Below are 13,608 nucleotides of genomic sequence, written 5' to 3' on the forward strand. Positions count from 1 at the left end.
AGACCTCTGTGACCACAGAGCTATATATCAGCATCTGCACAGAGCCTCTGTCTGTTCGCCACAGCTATCTGCCAAAAACTGCATTTTCAGGAAACTGACATTTTCAATTGGCTTTTAAAATATTAGTTTCATTTTAGGTTGATTCTGGTTGTGTTATGTGTGGCTATGCATTGTGTAGAAATATAAATTTTGATAAAGAGGACAAGGGAGGGGGAAAAAAAAGTCAGCCTGGTCCTCCCTTCCTATTTTTGTCTCTCAGCGAGATGAGGTCATCAAACACCAACCTGCTTTGTATATTAATGATGCAACAGCCAGGGTTCTTTGGACACCCTGTCCCTGGAGACTGCTTGTCTGGCAGCAGAGGAAGACTTCATCTTGATTTAAGAGAGATAACACCCTCGACAGAACTGTGACAAAGGCTAGATAGGCAGTGTGAGAGGAGATAGTGAGGGAGTGTCGACACCAGTAGAGAGGAGAAGACAGGACAGGAGGGAGGCAGAGGAGGGACTGTGTGATACACTGTGCCTTTAAAGCACCAAGCCCCTCCTCCACAGAGCCAAGCAGAAGAGCCGAGTGGTGCTGGCAGGAGCCTGAGCCCAACGATAAACTCTGGCATCAGCTTCCCTTCATCCGGCAGTGAGCGAGGACACAGTGAGGGCGTAGGGGCAGAGGGACAGGGATGGAGAAAGAGTGACAGAAAGAGAGGGAAGTGTGAGAGAGAGGCAGAGAGAGACAAACCAGGCCGATAGACAAAGAGGGAGAGGCTGTCATAAGAATCACACAGCTCCTTTTTCACAGTAGCAGCTCAGTTGATCTGTCTGCTGCCTCCCGATGCAGGCGAATGCTGAAGGGGATGACGGGTGGTGTGTTACGGCAGCATAGCTATCTGAGTGATGGTAGCGGCCGCAGCAGCATCACAATCCGAAGCAGGGGCTCTTCTTGCCACTCTGGCTCTTAGTCATCTTCGGCGTCCGCTCTCCCTTCTCAGAGTGCTATCAGGGCCATTCATCGTTCCCATCTCATGCCTCCTGCCTCCTCCTCCTCCACAGCTTCATCCTCCACTTCTACTCCTCCTCTGATGAGCCACAGCCTCAGAGTGAAATAACCCTGCTAATAGAAGCTTCTCCCTCTGTCAAGACAGTAAGTACGGGAGGAGGGGGGAGAACTCTGTGTGTGTGTGTAAGGGAGAGAGGGAGTGTGTCTGCGTGTGTAAAACAGAGAGGAAAAAGAGGGAGTGAGAACGGCAAGAAGGAGAGAAGATGTTGGTGTGTGCGACACAGGGACTTCTAAAGAACCAGCAGGTTGTGTGTAGCTTCAGTGATTCTGCTGTGCCTGGACAGTAAGCTCTGGGCATAGCAACAGCAAAGTGATGCACAGAAAAGGTGAGTAGGTGTGCGTCCCAGCGGATGTGTGTGAGCGTGTGTGAGCGTGTGGAGGTGAGGCAAGTGCTGCTGAAGTACGAGATGCATTTTAACAGAAGCAAGAAATAATCAACGCAGTTAATCCCTGACCATATCTGAGTCTTATTCACCCGACTGATGCTGCTTTTCATGCTGCTATGATTTAGAGCAAGCTTTAAAAAAGAAAGGAAGATGAGACATGAACGAATAAGTGATTGCTTTCCTTCCTGTATGACCAGGTGCCATGTGTGATTGGCCAGCATACCCTGTGGCAGTGGCATCGCCCTGGATTTGGCGAGAAGCTCTCCCCCCTGCTTGTTCTCTGGGGCTCCTTTGGGAAGCTTTCATGGGATTTATCTTGTCCTGCTGGATGGCACGGAGCTCTCTGCCTCTCTGAAAAGAGTCCACAGAGAAAACATACATTACACGGATAAGAAGTAAAATAATTATCCAATCACAGCACAAGCAGGCAGACCGGGTTCCCTTAGCAACAACTGAAGGAGACGAGAGAATCCTTTTCTCTTTCTGCCCCTTTGGTTTTTGGGCACACCCCTGTGGACTGCTGTGGGTCAGTCTTTTGAGAAAGGACTTCAAAAACATTTTTACATAAGACAAGCTATCACCGAAATTCCAGAGGAAGGTGCTCATTTGCCGTCAAGTCAGCTTGTTACTGTGTCTCGTTGGCACAATGAGTTTTTTGTTATGCCTCCACAAATTCGCATCGCAAGTCACACTGCACTGGCTTAGAAATCACTTCATTTTGATCCCACGCCACCTGGAATGAGCCCTGCATTTTGGGGGAGATTTGACACTGTGTGAAAAGACCCACTTTTACATTTCTCCCTGTCATGGACAAGAAATGAAGGACAACATGATTAGGTCATCAACTGCAAAGAAAATGGATGAGAAGCAGAGTTTATTTTGATGTGAGTTTCTACTGAGAGTCTTTTTTTCCTCGGAGGAGGTTACACCACACTTGACAGAGGAATATTCTCTTTTTTAAACAGGAGCTGTCCTTTCTGTCTTTTAAACAGTAGCCCTCACTAATGGACTATTTTTAGAAGGCAAATCTTGGCCCGCTACCAATAAAATAGAACACGATCATTTTGAGAATCAAGCCACTGCTGGGAGTTTTATTTTTCTATTTCAAAAAGGTTATCGTGAACCCTTTCCCTGTTTTCACTTTTGTATGTTAGCCTGCCATTATGCCACTGTGTTTTACACGTAAAAAAGAGTGTTCAGGACAAATGGAAGAAAGAAAAAGTCTTTTCCCTGTATAGACAGGCATTTTAAATAGCATCTCCTTGAGAACAATTTCAAATATATACACTGACACATGAGATGAGTTGGCTCAACATGATTATGTAAGAGTTTCATACCAGCTTTAGCCCATGAATTTTCCCTCTTCTTTTTCGATGGATTTACAGCATTTGACTTTTCCCATGCTCCTTTTCTCTTCATTTTTGGAAGTGTCTTCAAGAAGGCATGGATGCCAGAGTGTGACCCTGTGCCGAGAGTGCTGGCGAGGCAAGGTGTTTTGGCTGCCGAGGTGCTTTTAAGATGTTGAGGTCTCCCCACGTGGCCGGGGCCCCTGTTCGGATCAGTAGCACTGAGGCTCCTTGTAGCCAAAGACATGGACCCCGACTCGGCTCCCCCACGCCCTCAGCCTGTTGGCCACTGGCTCCACGTCACCCTGTAAAGGATGTCCCTCAGCAGAGCTCCGGCCCGGGACACCTCTGAGACCCCCAGCCCGAGAGAACGCATCCGCAGCCACATGAAGATGGTGATTGATCAGCTGGAAGGAATTCTCAAAGAGCTCAAGGATGTGGCCAAGGAACTCCGGGAGGTGAGCATCAAAATAAGTTTACAAATATCAGGCTTTTTCATTTACAGAGGACTATAGTAAGGAAGACAAGCAGGCAGGGAGATAACAATGGGTGCCAGGTGGGCGTGCTTCTCTTGTAAGCTGCATTAAATTAAGTGTAAAATTCTTTTTCTAGCATAGAGATATTGATTAAGATTTGACAGCGATGAGATCTAACTTTTCTGTGTGTTTGTAACAAAAGAATGTTGTTTATTACAACCACACCAAGGCTTTTCTGCTCTTACAATAAGCCCACAAGAACACAGTTGCTTATGGGCAATTACAAATGTCCTTCATGTGTTCACTGGCGTCTTGTGGGAGGTACAGTAGATGTGAAAAGCTGCTGAAAAGCAGCAAAGCCAGGCTGAAAGGAAATACAGACACAGGCTTAGATAAGATACATGACTTAGCGCTGCAATAGTTACATAACCATTTTGTTAAGAATCAGCTGGATTCTTACTGTATTTTTGAAACTGCCATGGTAACACTGTAATATGTGCATTTTAGTGTGTGTGTGTGTGTGTGTATACACCACAAGGTCTGAACAAGGATCTTCAAAGAGACACTGTGAGTGTTGTTATATGCACGTACAACCACGTAGACTTAAAAAAAAAATCTGTGTGATGTTTGATAATCAGTAGTACATCTGTTTATGTGGGAAATCTCTTTAGGATCTTCCTCCTGCAGTGTCCTCAAAGATGTGAGCTCTTCTTGCAAAGCTCTTCTGCAGAAAGAGATGAAGGCAGATATAGACAGAGACAAATGAAACCTGAGTAAACAGCTTTGTCCGACCCATTCCATATCCTCCAAGCTCATGACATGATTAGCCTCCCACCTGCTTCTGGGATCGACACGTGTGTCTAAATGTGTTAAAAAGGCAAAATGGTGGATGTTGGTGCATATAATCACCCGAAGAAGGAGGGGTGTGGGTGGCTATCATAACTTAGTTCATCACCCCACAGGAACCTTTCCCCCCACATTCTCCCTGACTCCCAGCTCTGTCCTACTCACTACGCTCTACTTTATGTACTTGCACAGTTGGAGGTGCAAGGGCACCGCTTGCAGTGCACCTTCTCTCTGGTGAACAAGAGAAGTCGGCCCATGAGCAGAAGTGATTGATGGTTATGGGACAACTGCAAGTGGAATAATGCTGGCTGGAGCTATTTATAAACAAAAACACAGGCTGTGCCTCTGCCAGCTCCAGTGCATATTACCATTCTTATCCCAGACCCCATTAGAGAAGGCTCTGCAAAGTGGCTCAAATGTCATTTTTTATTGGAAGAGCACATTCCCACATATTAAAATGGTTAAGGAATCATATTAACTGAAGTAACAACTGTGATACTGGTATAAATATCCTACAATTAACTGACCTTTGGGGTGGGAGTCTGTATCAAAGGGAAATGGAGAAATAGAATCAGTGTAGTGCTATCAGATGCATGGAAGCCTAATGTTCCATAAAATCTCTCATTCTTGGCCACATGAAAGGAACACTATAATAGACAACAACTGTCATATAAATAAATGATGAATTGCAGTGTGAATGTAGTGAAATAAATAACTCAGTGGAGGAGCGGTAATGACTGATTATCACCCACAAGGTCTTTGGGGAACTGAAGATAGAGCTCTGAGGAGTTAAAGCTGACATTCTAAAGGAAAAAGCTGCCCAGATATTGGGAACCTACGAGTGTGTTACTAAACTTACTTCACGGTACCGCTTTCAAAGCTCCAGATCACATATGTACCATGTCACTGTGCCAGCTGGTCAAAAGCTGAAACCAAGAAGCGATTAAAACATCTAATTTTAACACATTATTAGTCATGTTGCCAAAAAAAAAAAAAAAAATCTACCTACATTTAATTTTCTTTTCCTCCATATTGCCTGCAGTGTTCATTTAGATCATTTAGTCAATGACGTTAAATGTCACATGAATTAAAACACTTACTTTTGGGAGGTTTTCTAATTATACTGTCTGGATTTTAGAGTATTATGTACCTACAGTTAAATAATGTATCCTCTGCGTTTTTAGTCGATTAAAGTAAAAAGGAGAACACTTTCAATACTCTATATAAAATAAGATTTAAAAAGCACCGAGGAAAATCCAAGAAAAATTCTAAGGGGAATCTCTTTGAGAACAATATAGGTTTTTCTAAAAAAAAATAAAAATGTATCACTGCAGAATTGTAGCCTTCCATCAAGAGACATCATCACTATCTAGGTTCTCAACTCAATATAACACTAGATAATTGGCACGAATAAACATCCATTAAATTGCTGTTTAAACACTAAACCCAGTCAATGTGCTGTTATACACTAGGAAAATAAGGCACAGTTTAAAAATGACTCAGTGCTTTTCTTCACCTTCACTCAGTCTTCCCATGAGCGACTACCATTTCTCATAAAGAGAGAAAAAGACTTAACGTGGGGTCACTTTTGGGTCTTACTGGTTTTAACTTTCAGACCTCACCATCCCCATCAATAAGCATTCTTTCAGCAGAGGATGTGCTCAACATCTTAAATGACAGCAAATATAGGTTCACAATTGTTGCTACAGTTTGAGCACCCATACAGCCTAAATGAACTCACCAAGTTTAATGTAAATCTGTATTATGCAAATGTACAGTATAGTGAGTGCATGCCATTCAGATTTCTTTTTTTATTTGTTATGAAAACAAAATATTTCTGGGAACAAATTTCACAAAGATGGAGCTTTTTCAGAAAACTTTCAGGAAAGACTCAATGATTGCTAAATTAAAAAGCAATCTCAAGCAAATTTTCACATAAAGGCATGCTTCTGCAAAATCTTCACACAATACACAGAATTCTTCTCCACTCAAACGTTAACACTACAATCACCTTTAATTCATACAAATTAAATAACATGGCAGCCAGTGAAAAAGCACCACAGTACCTGACTGGTTTGATAAAGCCTGATCTGAATGCCAGCTGCACACAGAACAATACATATAGTTCCTTAGATCTTGTGTTAAACATTTTAGCAAACCATGCCATATGGTTATATACCCACATAAATATAACCGATTATGATAATATTACTAAAACTACCCATATGCACCTTCCAATATAACCGTGAACTCATCCAATATAAATTCTGAATAATCCTAGTGTACATAAAAATGTGATTATGGTACGAATCTTGAAATTGGAAGGGTGTAAAATATCAAGGTTTTCCTTTCCATGCTGCAGCAATGTCTCAGGCAGCAAATCTTCCTCACATGTTGAAGAAAAATGTAACACGGAGCACGGGTAGTTTTTCAAGATTGCTCCCTTCAAAAGCCTATTACTGTCAACTGCAGCCTGTCTTACTTGTGAATCCCATTAAGGCTCCATGACAGGTAAAATGAAAAGGACCTAAAGGAAGGACATTGGAAGGTAATATACTGATAAACTACTCCATTTGTAGTAATAATACTGGCAGGAGTGGCGAGACTAGAGGAAATAATTCATTTGGATATCATGTCAACCTTGGACTTTTTGTGAAAATGGCAGCAAACAGAATGCAAAGTAACCTCTGAAAGTTATTGAGTTCTTACTTTTGCTCAAATAAAAATTTACAAAGAAAAAAAAAGGCAAATATAGAAATGCAAATGTTAGAGTGCACCCGTGATGGTTATTGGAAAAATTGGGAAATTGGAGAAAATTAAAAGAATTTAATGAAGTGCTACAGAAATAAAAATGAGGCACAGGAAAAGTGTACTTTATTTGTTTTAAATGTTATGCACTTATGTGGTACATGTATTTTGACTTTTGTTGCCATGACGTCTGCCATGAGTCACTCTTGGAAATTAGATTTTTTTACCTGGATAAATAAAGGACTAATAAAAAAGCACCAGTGGCATCAACTAACGTAAAAGGTTTTGGCAAATTATATTGAAGCAAAAACTAATGATGGGCTGTTATTATGTGAACATGGGTTTTATACTATATGATAGCAAAAGCAGACAATACTTCATGCCTGTGCTCCTCTCAAGATATTTAAACACAGGAAGCTAATCAGGAAGAGAGGAGAGAATATAAGCTAGAAAAAAAGGCAATTATCAGAAGTATAAGACATCCAGAGAACTGGCCTCGATCAGTCAGCCTTTTCAGAATCAGAATCAGAAGACTTTATTTATCCCCAAGGGGCAATTAACAAACAACAGAGCAGCATAACGTTGAAGATAAGGGCAATAAGAGTGATGGTAGCTTTTGGTAGCTTTATGCATATGTTCATGTAATGCTTAAGAGCGACTAACTACACTAAAGGAGGAGTATAGAGGCAGCAACAAAAGGCAAGCGTCAGGTGAAATTTGTGTACTCCAAATGTCAGCTTTTTTCCCCCCAGTGATGATGTATTGAGTAACAGTTCCATTAATGGGACTGGTCACTAAGCCGTTTCAGAATTATATAATAGAGATTTCAGTGTGTCATTAAAGGTCCAAGTGACCAAAAACAAACAAAAACAACAACAAAAAGCAGTCATCACCGTTTTTCCTTGTGATTAGCACCAGCATCTTTTGCTTTTAATTTTTGCTGGTGTTTTAACAAGAGAACTTGTGCTCAACAAGCTAAGTTCGCCTCTAAATGGCAGATGCATGCGGCACAAATGAGTGGTCTATTTCATTTCTATTCATCACCCAATACCATCTGCATGATCCCTCTGGCCTGGCTGTCAAATCAAGACATCTGTGCTAAAATGGAGTCTGTCAAAGAAAACTGCCATGTAAATTATCTGATCGGGAAGGCTACTATATTGTTTTCATGTGCGAGGCATACGTAAATGCCATGTTATTAAAGCCTGGTGTGGATAGTGAGGTAACCAAGCACCTGGCCTCAGCCTCAGAGCCATCTGCCAAGCCAACAAGCCAGTTGTGTCTCCTGATCAAGTCTGAAACCAGTTATGACACATGTCGAAGTGGGGGTGGGGGCACAGTGCCCCTCTGCTGAAGCTACCATGCTCAGCGCTGAATGAAATCTGTTCCAAACCCAGAGGCAGCCCAAGGGAGACTCAAACCAAAATCAAAGGGCCTTTTTTTTCTTTTCTTTTTTTTAGAAGAAGAAGCCATATCCTCTCCTCACTCTGTTCCCTCCCCTGCTGCTGCTGCTACTGCTGCTGCTGAGCAGAGCAGGGAGCAGAAAACTGCTTAGCAAGAACACTTCAACATTTAACCATGAGAGTGGCTCTTGCAATCACTAGCACTTTAACTCAGTGAGTAGAACAATATAGAGGACAGTGGTAAACACACTCTCATACCATAACATTGTTGAGCCTATTACTAGAGAATATTTGCAAAATTTAAGGGCATAGCAATGGTATTAGGAAATCCCTGTGTGGAAAATGGGCCACTGCAGAGTGATGTGATAAAATAGATGAGTTCCACTTATTTCCAAATTTTTGATCTGACCCTAATTGACATGTGTCTAATGAAATATCTTTACAACAAATTTAAAAATATAGCCGTAATGATAAATGAAATCTTGGGAAAATTCAGGATAATAACTAAAATGTTTTTCTAAGACATCCATGCCATCACGCTGGACTTACTACAGAGCAAAAACCAAAAAAAACCAGTCTATTTCTATTAATACTCATGATAACTAATCAACTTGGCATGTGGATGGGATTCATTTTGTTTGTCCAAACGGACGCCTACAATAAGAAATTACAATGTAATAAGTCACAAAGCTGTGTTCTGATGTATCATTTTCCACAAAACAACCATTTCGACTTGGCTTACTGCATTGTGGATTTTACTGCCCAGTTAACCACAGCCCAGTGATCTCCACTGAGGATGGCCCAGCCTGTTCTCCACTACAGAATCCATTTACTTTAGATTGAGGCAGGGTTGGGCCAAGTATCTGACATGCGAACATGCCGACCAGCTGCTCCTTGCAGGTCAACGATACTCAGTTGCCAACAGTAAAAGCTTAAAAACACACAGAGAGAAAAGTGCCCTTCAACCTGACATACCTGGGCCAAAGTGTTTCATCTTATTAAAAGCCATTTGGAAGAAATGACAAGTACCCGCCTGCTGTGTCTGTCAATTTGTTCTTCCTTGACTGACCTCTTTTGTGTGTGCAAATTAAATTCCTAAATTAAACTTGGTGACGTGCCTCCAGCAGAGTTCTCCTTGCTCAGGAAAACAAGAAAAAGCAGGTACCGTTTTTTTCGGGCTGAATTCAGAACACCCTGCCATCTCCACATCTGTGTTGCTGCCTTGAGCTGAGCTCTCCATGAGTTTGTCCATTCCTAGAAGGAAGCAAGGGTTCAATTACTCTCAGGACTGAAGAAATTGCTCTTTGGGATTCAGTGAAAAACCAGATCATCTGTTGATTGGCTGATTTTAAATGAATTCGGATATGTCCACAGTTGTTAGCAAGTGACAAAAAGATCACTGCTTTAATAAAAGGACATTACCTTTTGTTTTTATTTAAATTCCACGATCACAATATTTAAAAGTAAGCGGTTTTGAGGACTGCAACGGGATCAAAGAAGGAAAGGACTAGTGGTAAACAATGTGTTAAGACTTAAACGGCATCTAACCTTGAGAGCTGTGGAAAGAATAAAAACTGCACCACGCAAAGCATTCCCCAGAGACTCTTTTACCTAGCTCTGCTGTGGAGCTCCAGCATTCTTTCGGATGCAGGCCCAGCATATTGACTAGCCCATCGTGCCTATAAGACCCACTGGATTAGTTGGCCCTTTGAGCTCTGCCTCCCTCCGTGAACCCTGCACTCAGCACAGACTGTAATGAGGGCTTTAGGTTAGACCTCTGCTGAGATAAACACTCCAAAAATTGTGCTTGTTGTGTTCATTGATTTTTATCAGCTAACACACCTACTGTGGGCTAGTTACAGTGAAAATTTTTACCATGCATGTTTGTACTTTATGATTCAGCCACAAACCCTTTTGCTTGTCCCAAGGCAAGGATAGAGCCGAACAGGATGAAAAAAGGGTGTTACAGGCAAAGCAAAGAAATACTGAGGGAAAAAAAGAGAGAGAAAGGGAGAGATGAAGGGCGGATGGAGATAATGGTTTCTCCTGCTGCACAGAATTGCGACAGACTGGGTGGAACAGCTTAGATCAATTGTTGCAATTGTGCTCGTTCGTGGGCGTGTTTAGGATTGTTTTGGCCTATCTCTGTGCTGTGAATAAAACCAGTAGACTGTAGTTAATGGTGTGAAAAATGGCATCCATCGAAGTGCACAAGCAGCCTCCAAGAATAGCTACATCATTTCATTGTGTCAAAGCATACTGTACGCAGAGGGACAGCTTTCTCTCCATTAGGCCATCAGATTGTGTTTTACTAAGGTGTGGATATGTGATTTTATAACTGTTGAGATACATATAATGCAAAATAAACCGATTACTATTATGATCAGATTTTGAAGAGGCGCTATATTTTTCTCTATTTCCATTGCCTGTAAAAACGCTCAGGGCAGCATGGACCAACCCACTCACCAGCGGTGCAGCTTAATCCAGCTACAATCTTTGGAACTGTGTTATACTGAGGGATCATCAGGAGGCTTTTTTTGTCATTCCTTTTATTTTTAGCCATAGTCTGTGATGCATCATAAATCAACCCAGTTTCGAATGAGATTGTTCAGTTTTCACTAGCAGAAATAGCTCAAGTTAGATGGCACACTACTAAGCAACTGGACCATTTCTAAAACCTTTTAAGGGCTCAAGTCTTTACACATCCGCCCTGACACATAACGCCAAACAGGTTCTCTCAGATAACACACAACAGGTGTTTTAGTGCTATTGATATTCAGCATTTCTGATATTTCCACCATAGGAAAATTATTGTGCATCTGGTATTTTGTTATGCATGTTAGAAAATCCTGCCAGAAACTGTGTGACAAGTTACAACAGTATGACTCACTTCTAATTCTGGCTTGGCATGTGTAATGTTGCACACTGTCTTAGTATAATTAAAAATGTGTTGTTTACAATATAGAGCCAGGATGCAGCTGTGACAATGCAATTGGGTGTTTTATTTTTAATCAGTATCAGCTATTAGTTTGTAAAGCTATCTAACCTGATTTTATCATGTGTACAAATATCAGAGGGACAGCTCAGGTTGAGCAATTTGGAAACCCAGTTCTGGAGACAAGACTGAGGTGGTTTGGTCATGTACAGAAGAGGGAGAGATGCCAGGGAGAAGGAAAAGAGGAAGACCACAGAAAAGAGTCATGGATTTAGAGAGAGAGGTACGTGCAGAGGGTTGGTATGATAGAGGAGGATGCTAGGGTTACATGGCTGCTGTGGCAACAAGGTAAGTCAAGAAGAAGATCCCTACTTGACTTACTAATTAGTCCAAAAGTAGCATTTTGTAAAGTGGAAAGTTTACTGAGCAAAGTTTTTAATTGTAAAGTGCTCGAGCAACAGCCCACTTAACTGTTTCACTCAGAATGAATCATAATAAAAAGGATTCTAAAATTTGGCAGTAATTTGTCACAATTAAACAAATAAGGTCTTGCACAAAAAATAATTATATAAAGGAACATTTATCATATTCAGGGACAAGTCAGTGTTGTCTTTACTTCTTTCGCTCCTTTATATAGTTGATGAATTTACACTTTGTGAGTTTAAGAAGGATGAAAGTTCTCTGGTAAGGTAAAGCCAGGTTTCTTTTCCATTATCCCATAAACACCTTTATGTGATAACTTGTACATTTTTTAGTATCACAAAACACAAATGGTCAATTATTCTGTAAGAAAGTTATTGAGTTATACATTAATTTTGAATCTGGCTGTTTTATTACCATTCAAACATAAGTTTCTGACAATATGTACTCAAGTGTATTTTTTCCACTATCTTTTTGTTTTTTAGATTGCATATTTTTAATTTCATTACTATTACACAAAATAACTTTGGATATGTGATGAATATAGGTACAGAACCTGTAGAGAATTTTCTGGGGATAAATGACGGCAGAAAAATTACTGCTTCAGTACTATGATAACAGAGTGTATAAACGAGGCATGTCTCCTATCGAAGGCTCAATTTGGCTCTTGAAAAGCATTTTGCCAAGGCAACATGAGAACACTATGGGAGTAAAAAGTCACTGAAGACACCATGTGCTTTTCCTCAACAAAACTATCAGACCCATTTCTAGCAACTGAGTATTTAGAATAGAAACAATTCCTCACTAAACTATACAATTTAAAAATGCTACGTTACTGTGCAATACAGGCCTTATGTTCTTTAGAACATACACAAAGATCTGTTTCTTTTACTGGTACAAATCACAGCAGATGTGGTGTACTATATACAGTCAAACAGATTACAAATACTATAAAAAAAACTAGTTTAAATTCTTAATTCAGTGTCTGCTCAGCAGGGAAATTAAATTACATCTTGAAAAATGTTCTCAGAGAAACACCCTTATCCTTTTTAATGTTTAAACACCTCAGCTACTTTATTTCCCCCAACGGCTAACTAGAAATGCAAATGTTCTTGAGGGATAAGCTTATGCCTAGTGTCATCCTGTTTGGCTCTTTCATGAAGTTCCTACCTAAAATGGTTGGTTTTAGTCGATGTTTGTCTCACTTTGGAAATGCTTTGTTTAAATTTGAAGTAGAAGAGCTTGTTAGGGGCTTTTCACAGTCTGAGAGTAGGTTTTTCTTTAGATCAGGATTTTAGTGGCCAGTTAAGTTTGTCTGGTAAGGTTGAAATTTAATTTAAGACTCGTAACATTTACTTCAAGTAGATTTTTTTTTTAATATTGTTTCTACTGTTTTGGAAATGCAGCATAAAACTGACACAACTGTGTGTGGTGGCAAATAGGATTAGCTGAATTTGCATTCGGTTCTGTGATTGCAAGATCACAGGCTCTGGGAATAATAGGAAATACAAAGGTAACACACCTTGCAATGTGTGCATCGGAACTCTACAAATACCATAACATTAAATTCTCTTACTGGGATTATTTTGAATCCCCTAATTAATGCCAACTAGCCCAGGATCCATTTAACATTTAAATGTCATTAATTACTTCACGTTGTAAAGAGTTGATCTGTCTGAATATTTAAGCAAGTGGCCTACAATGTCTGATGCTATGCTAATCTCCATTGTGGACCTATGCAGAACCTTCTTATCAAACAAATCTCAATTTTTTGTTTTCACTTAGTATGCAACTGACTACTGACCTTAAGTGATGTGCAGTTTTTGGGATGATATCATTACCTTCCAGCTACACAGTGCTCCAAGTACTACAGAGCCAACCATATTAATCATCACAAAAACAGTGAATCCTGCAAAGTTGCCTCATAGACATCTTTACTAAATCTATGAATCACAAAATCTAAGCATTCATATAGAAAACAAGCCAAGCAAA

The 13,608-nt window shown here is 40.5% G+C and overlaps 1 protein-coding gene across 2 annotated transcripts in view; it reads left to right on the forward strand.

Annotated features, from left to right (window-relative positions):
* The first annotated feature begins 509 nt into the window (after nucleotides 1-509).
* Nucleotides 510-13,608, forward strand: part of insyn1 (inhibitory synaptic factor 1) — a 44,228-nt gene continuing 31,129 nt past the window's right edge. Inside the window, exons 1-3 of one of the 2 annotated variants that reach the window (XM_063478443.1) lie at nucleotides 510-1,140; nucleotides 1,640-2,326; nucleotides 2,871-3,246. In XM_063478443.1, coding sequence (XP_063334513.1) covers nucleotides 3,103-3,246 — 144 coding nt within the window. In that variant the 5' untranslated portion in view covers nucleotides 510-1,140; nucleotides 1,640-2,326; nucleotides 2,871-3,102. Of the gene's footprint in view, nucleotides 1,141-1,169; nucleotides 1,383-1,639; nucleotides 3,247-13,608 lie in introns of those variants that run through there. The other variant, XM_063478434.1, reaches the window with a different exon arrangement.

The sequence above is a fragment of the Pelmatolapia mariae genome, linkage group LG1 (genome assembly GCF_036321145.2).
Source record: "Pelmatolapia mariae isolate MD_Pm_ZW linkage group LG1, Pm_UMD_F_2, whole genome shotgun sequence".
Classification (NCBI taxonomy): Eukaryota; Metazoa; Chordata; class Actinopteri; order Cichliformes; family Cichlidae; genus Pelmatolapia; species Pelmatolapia mariae.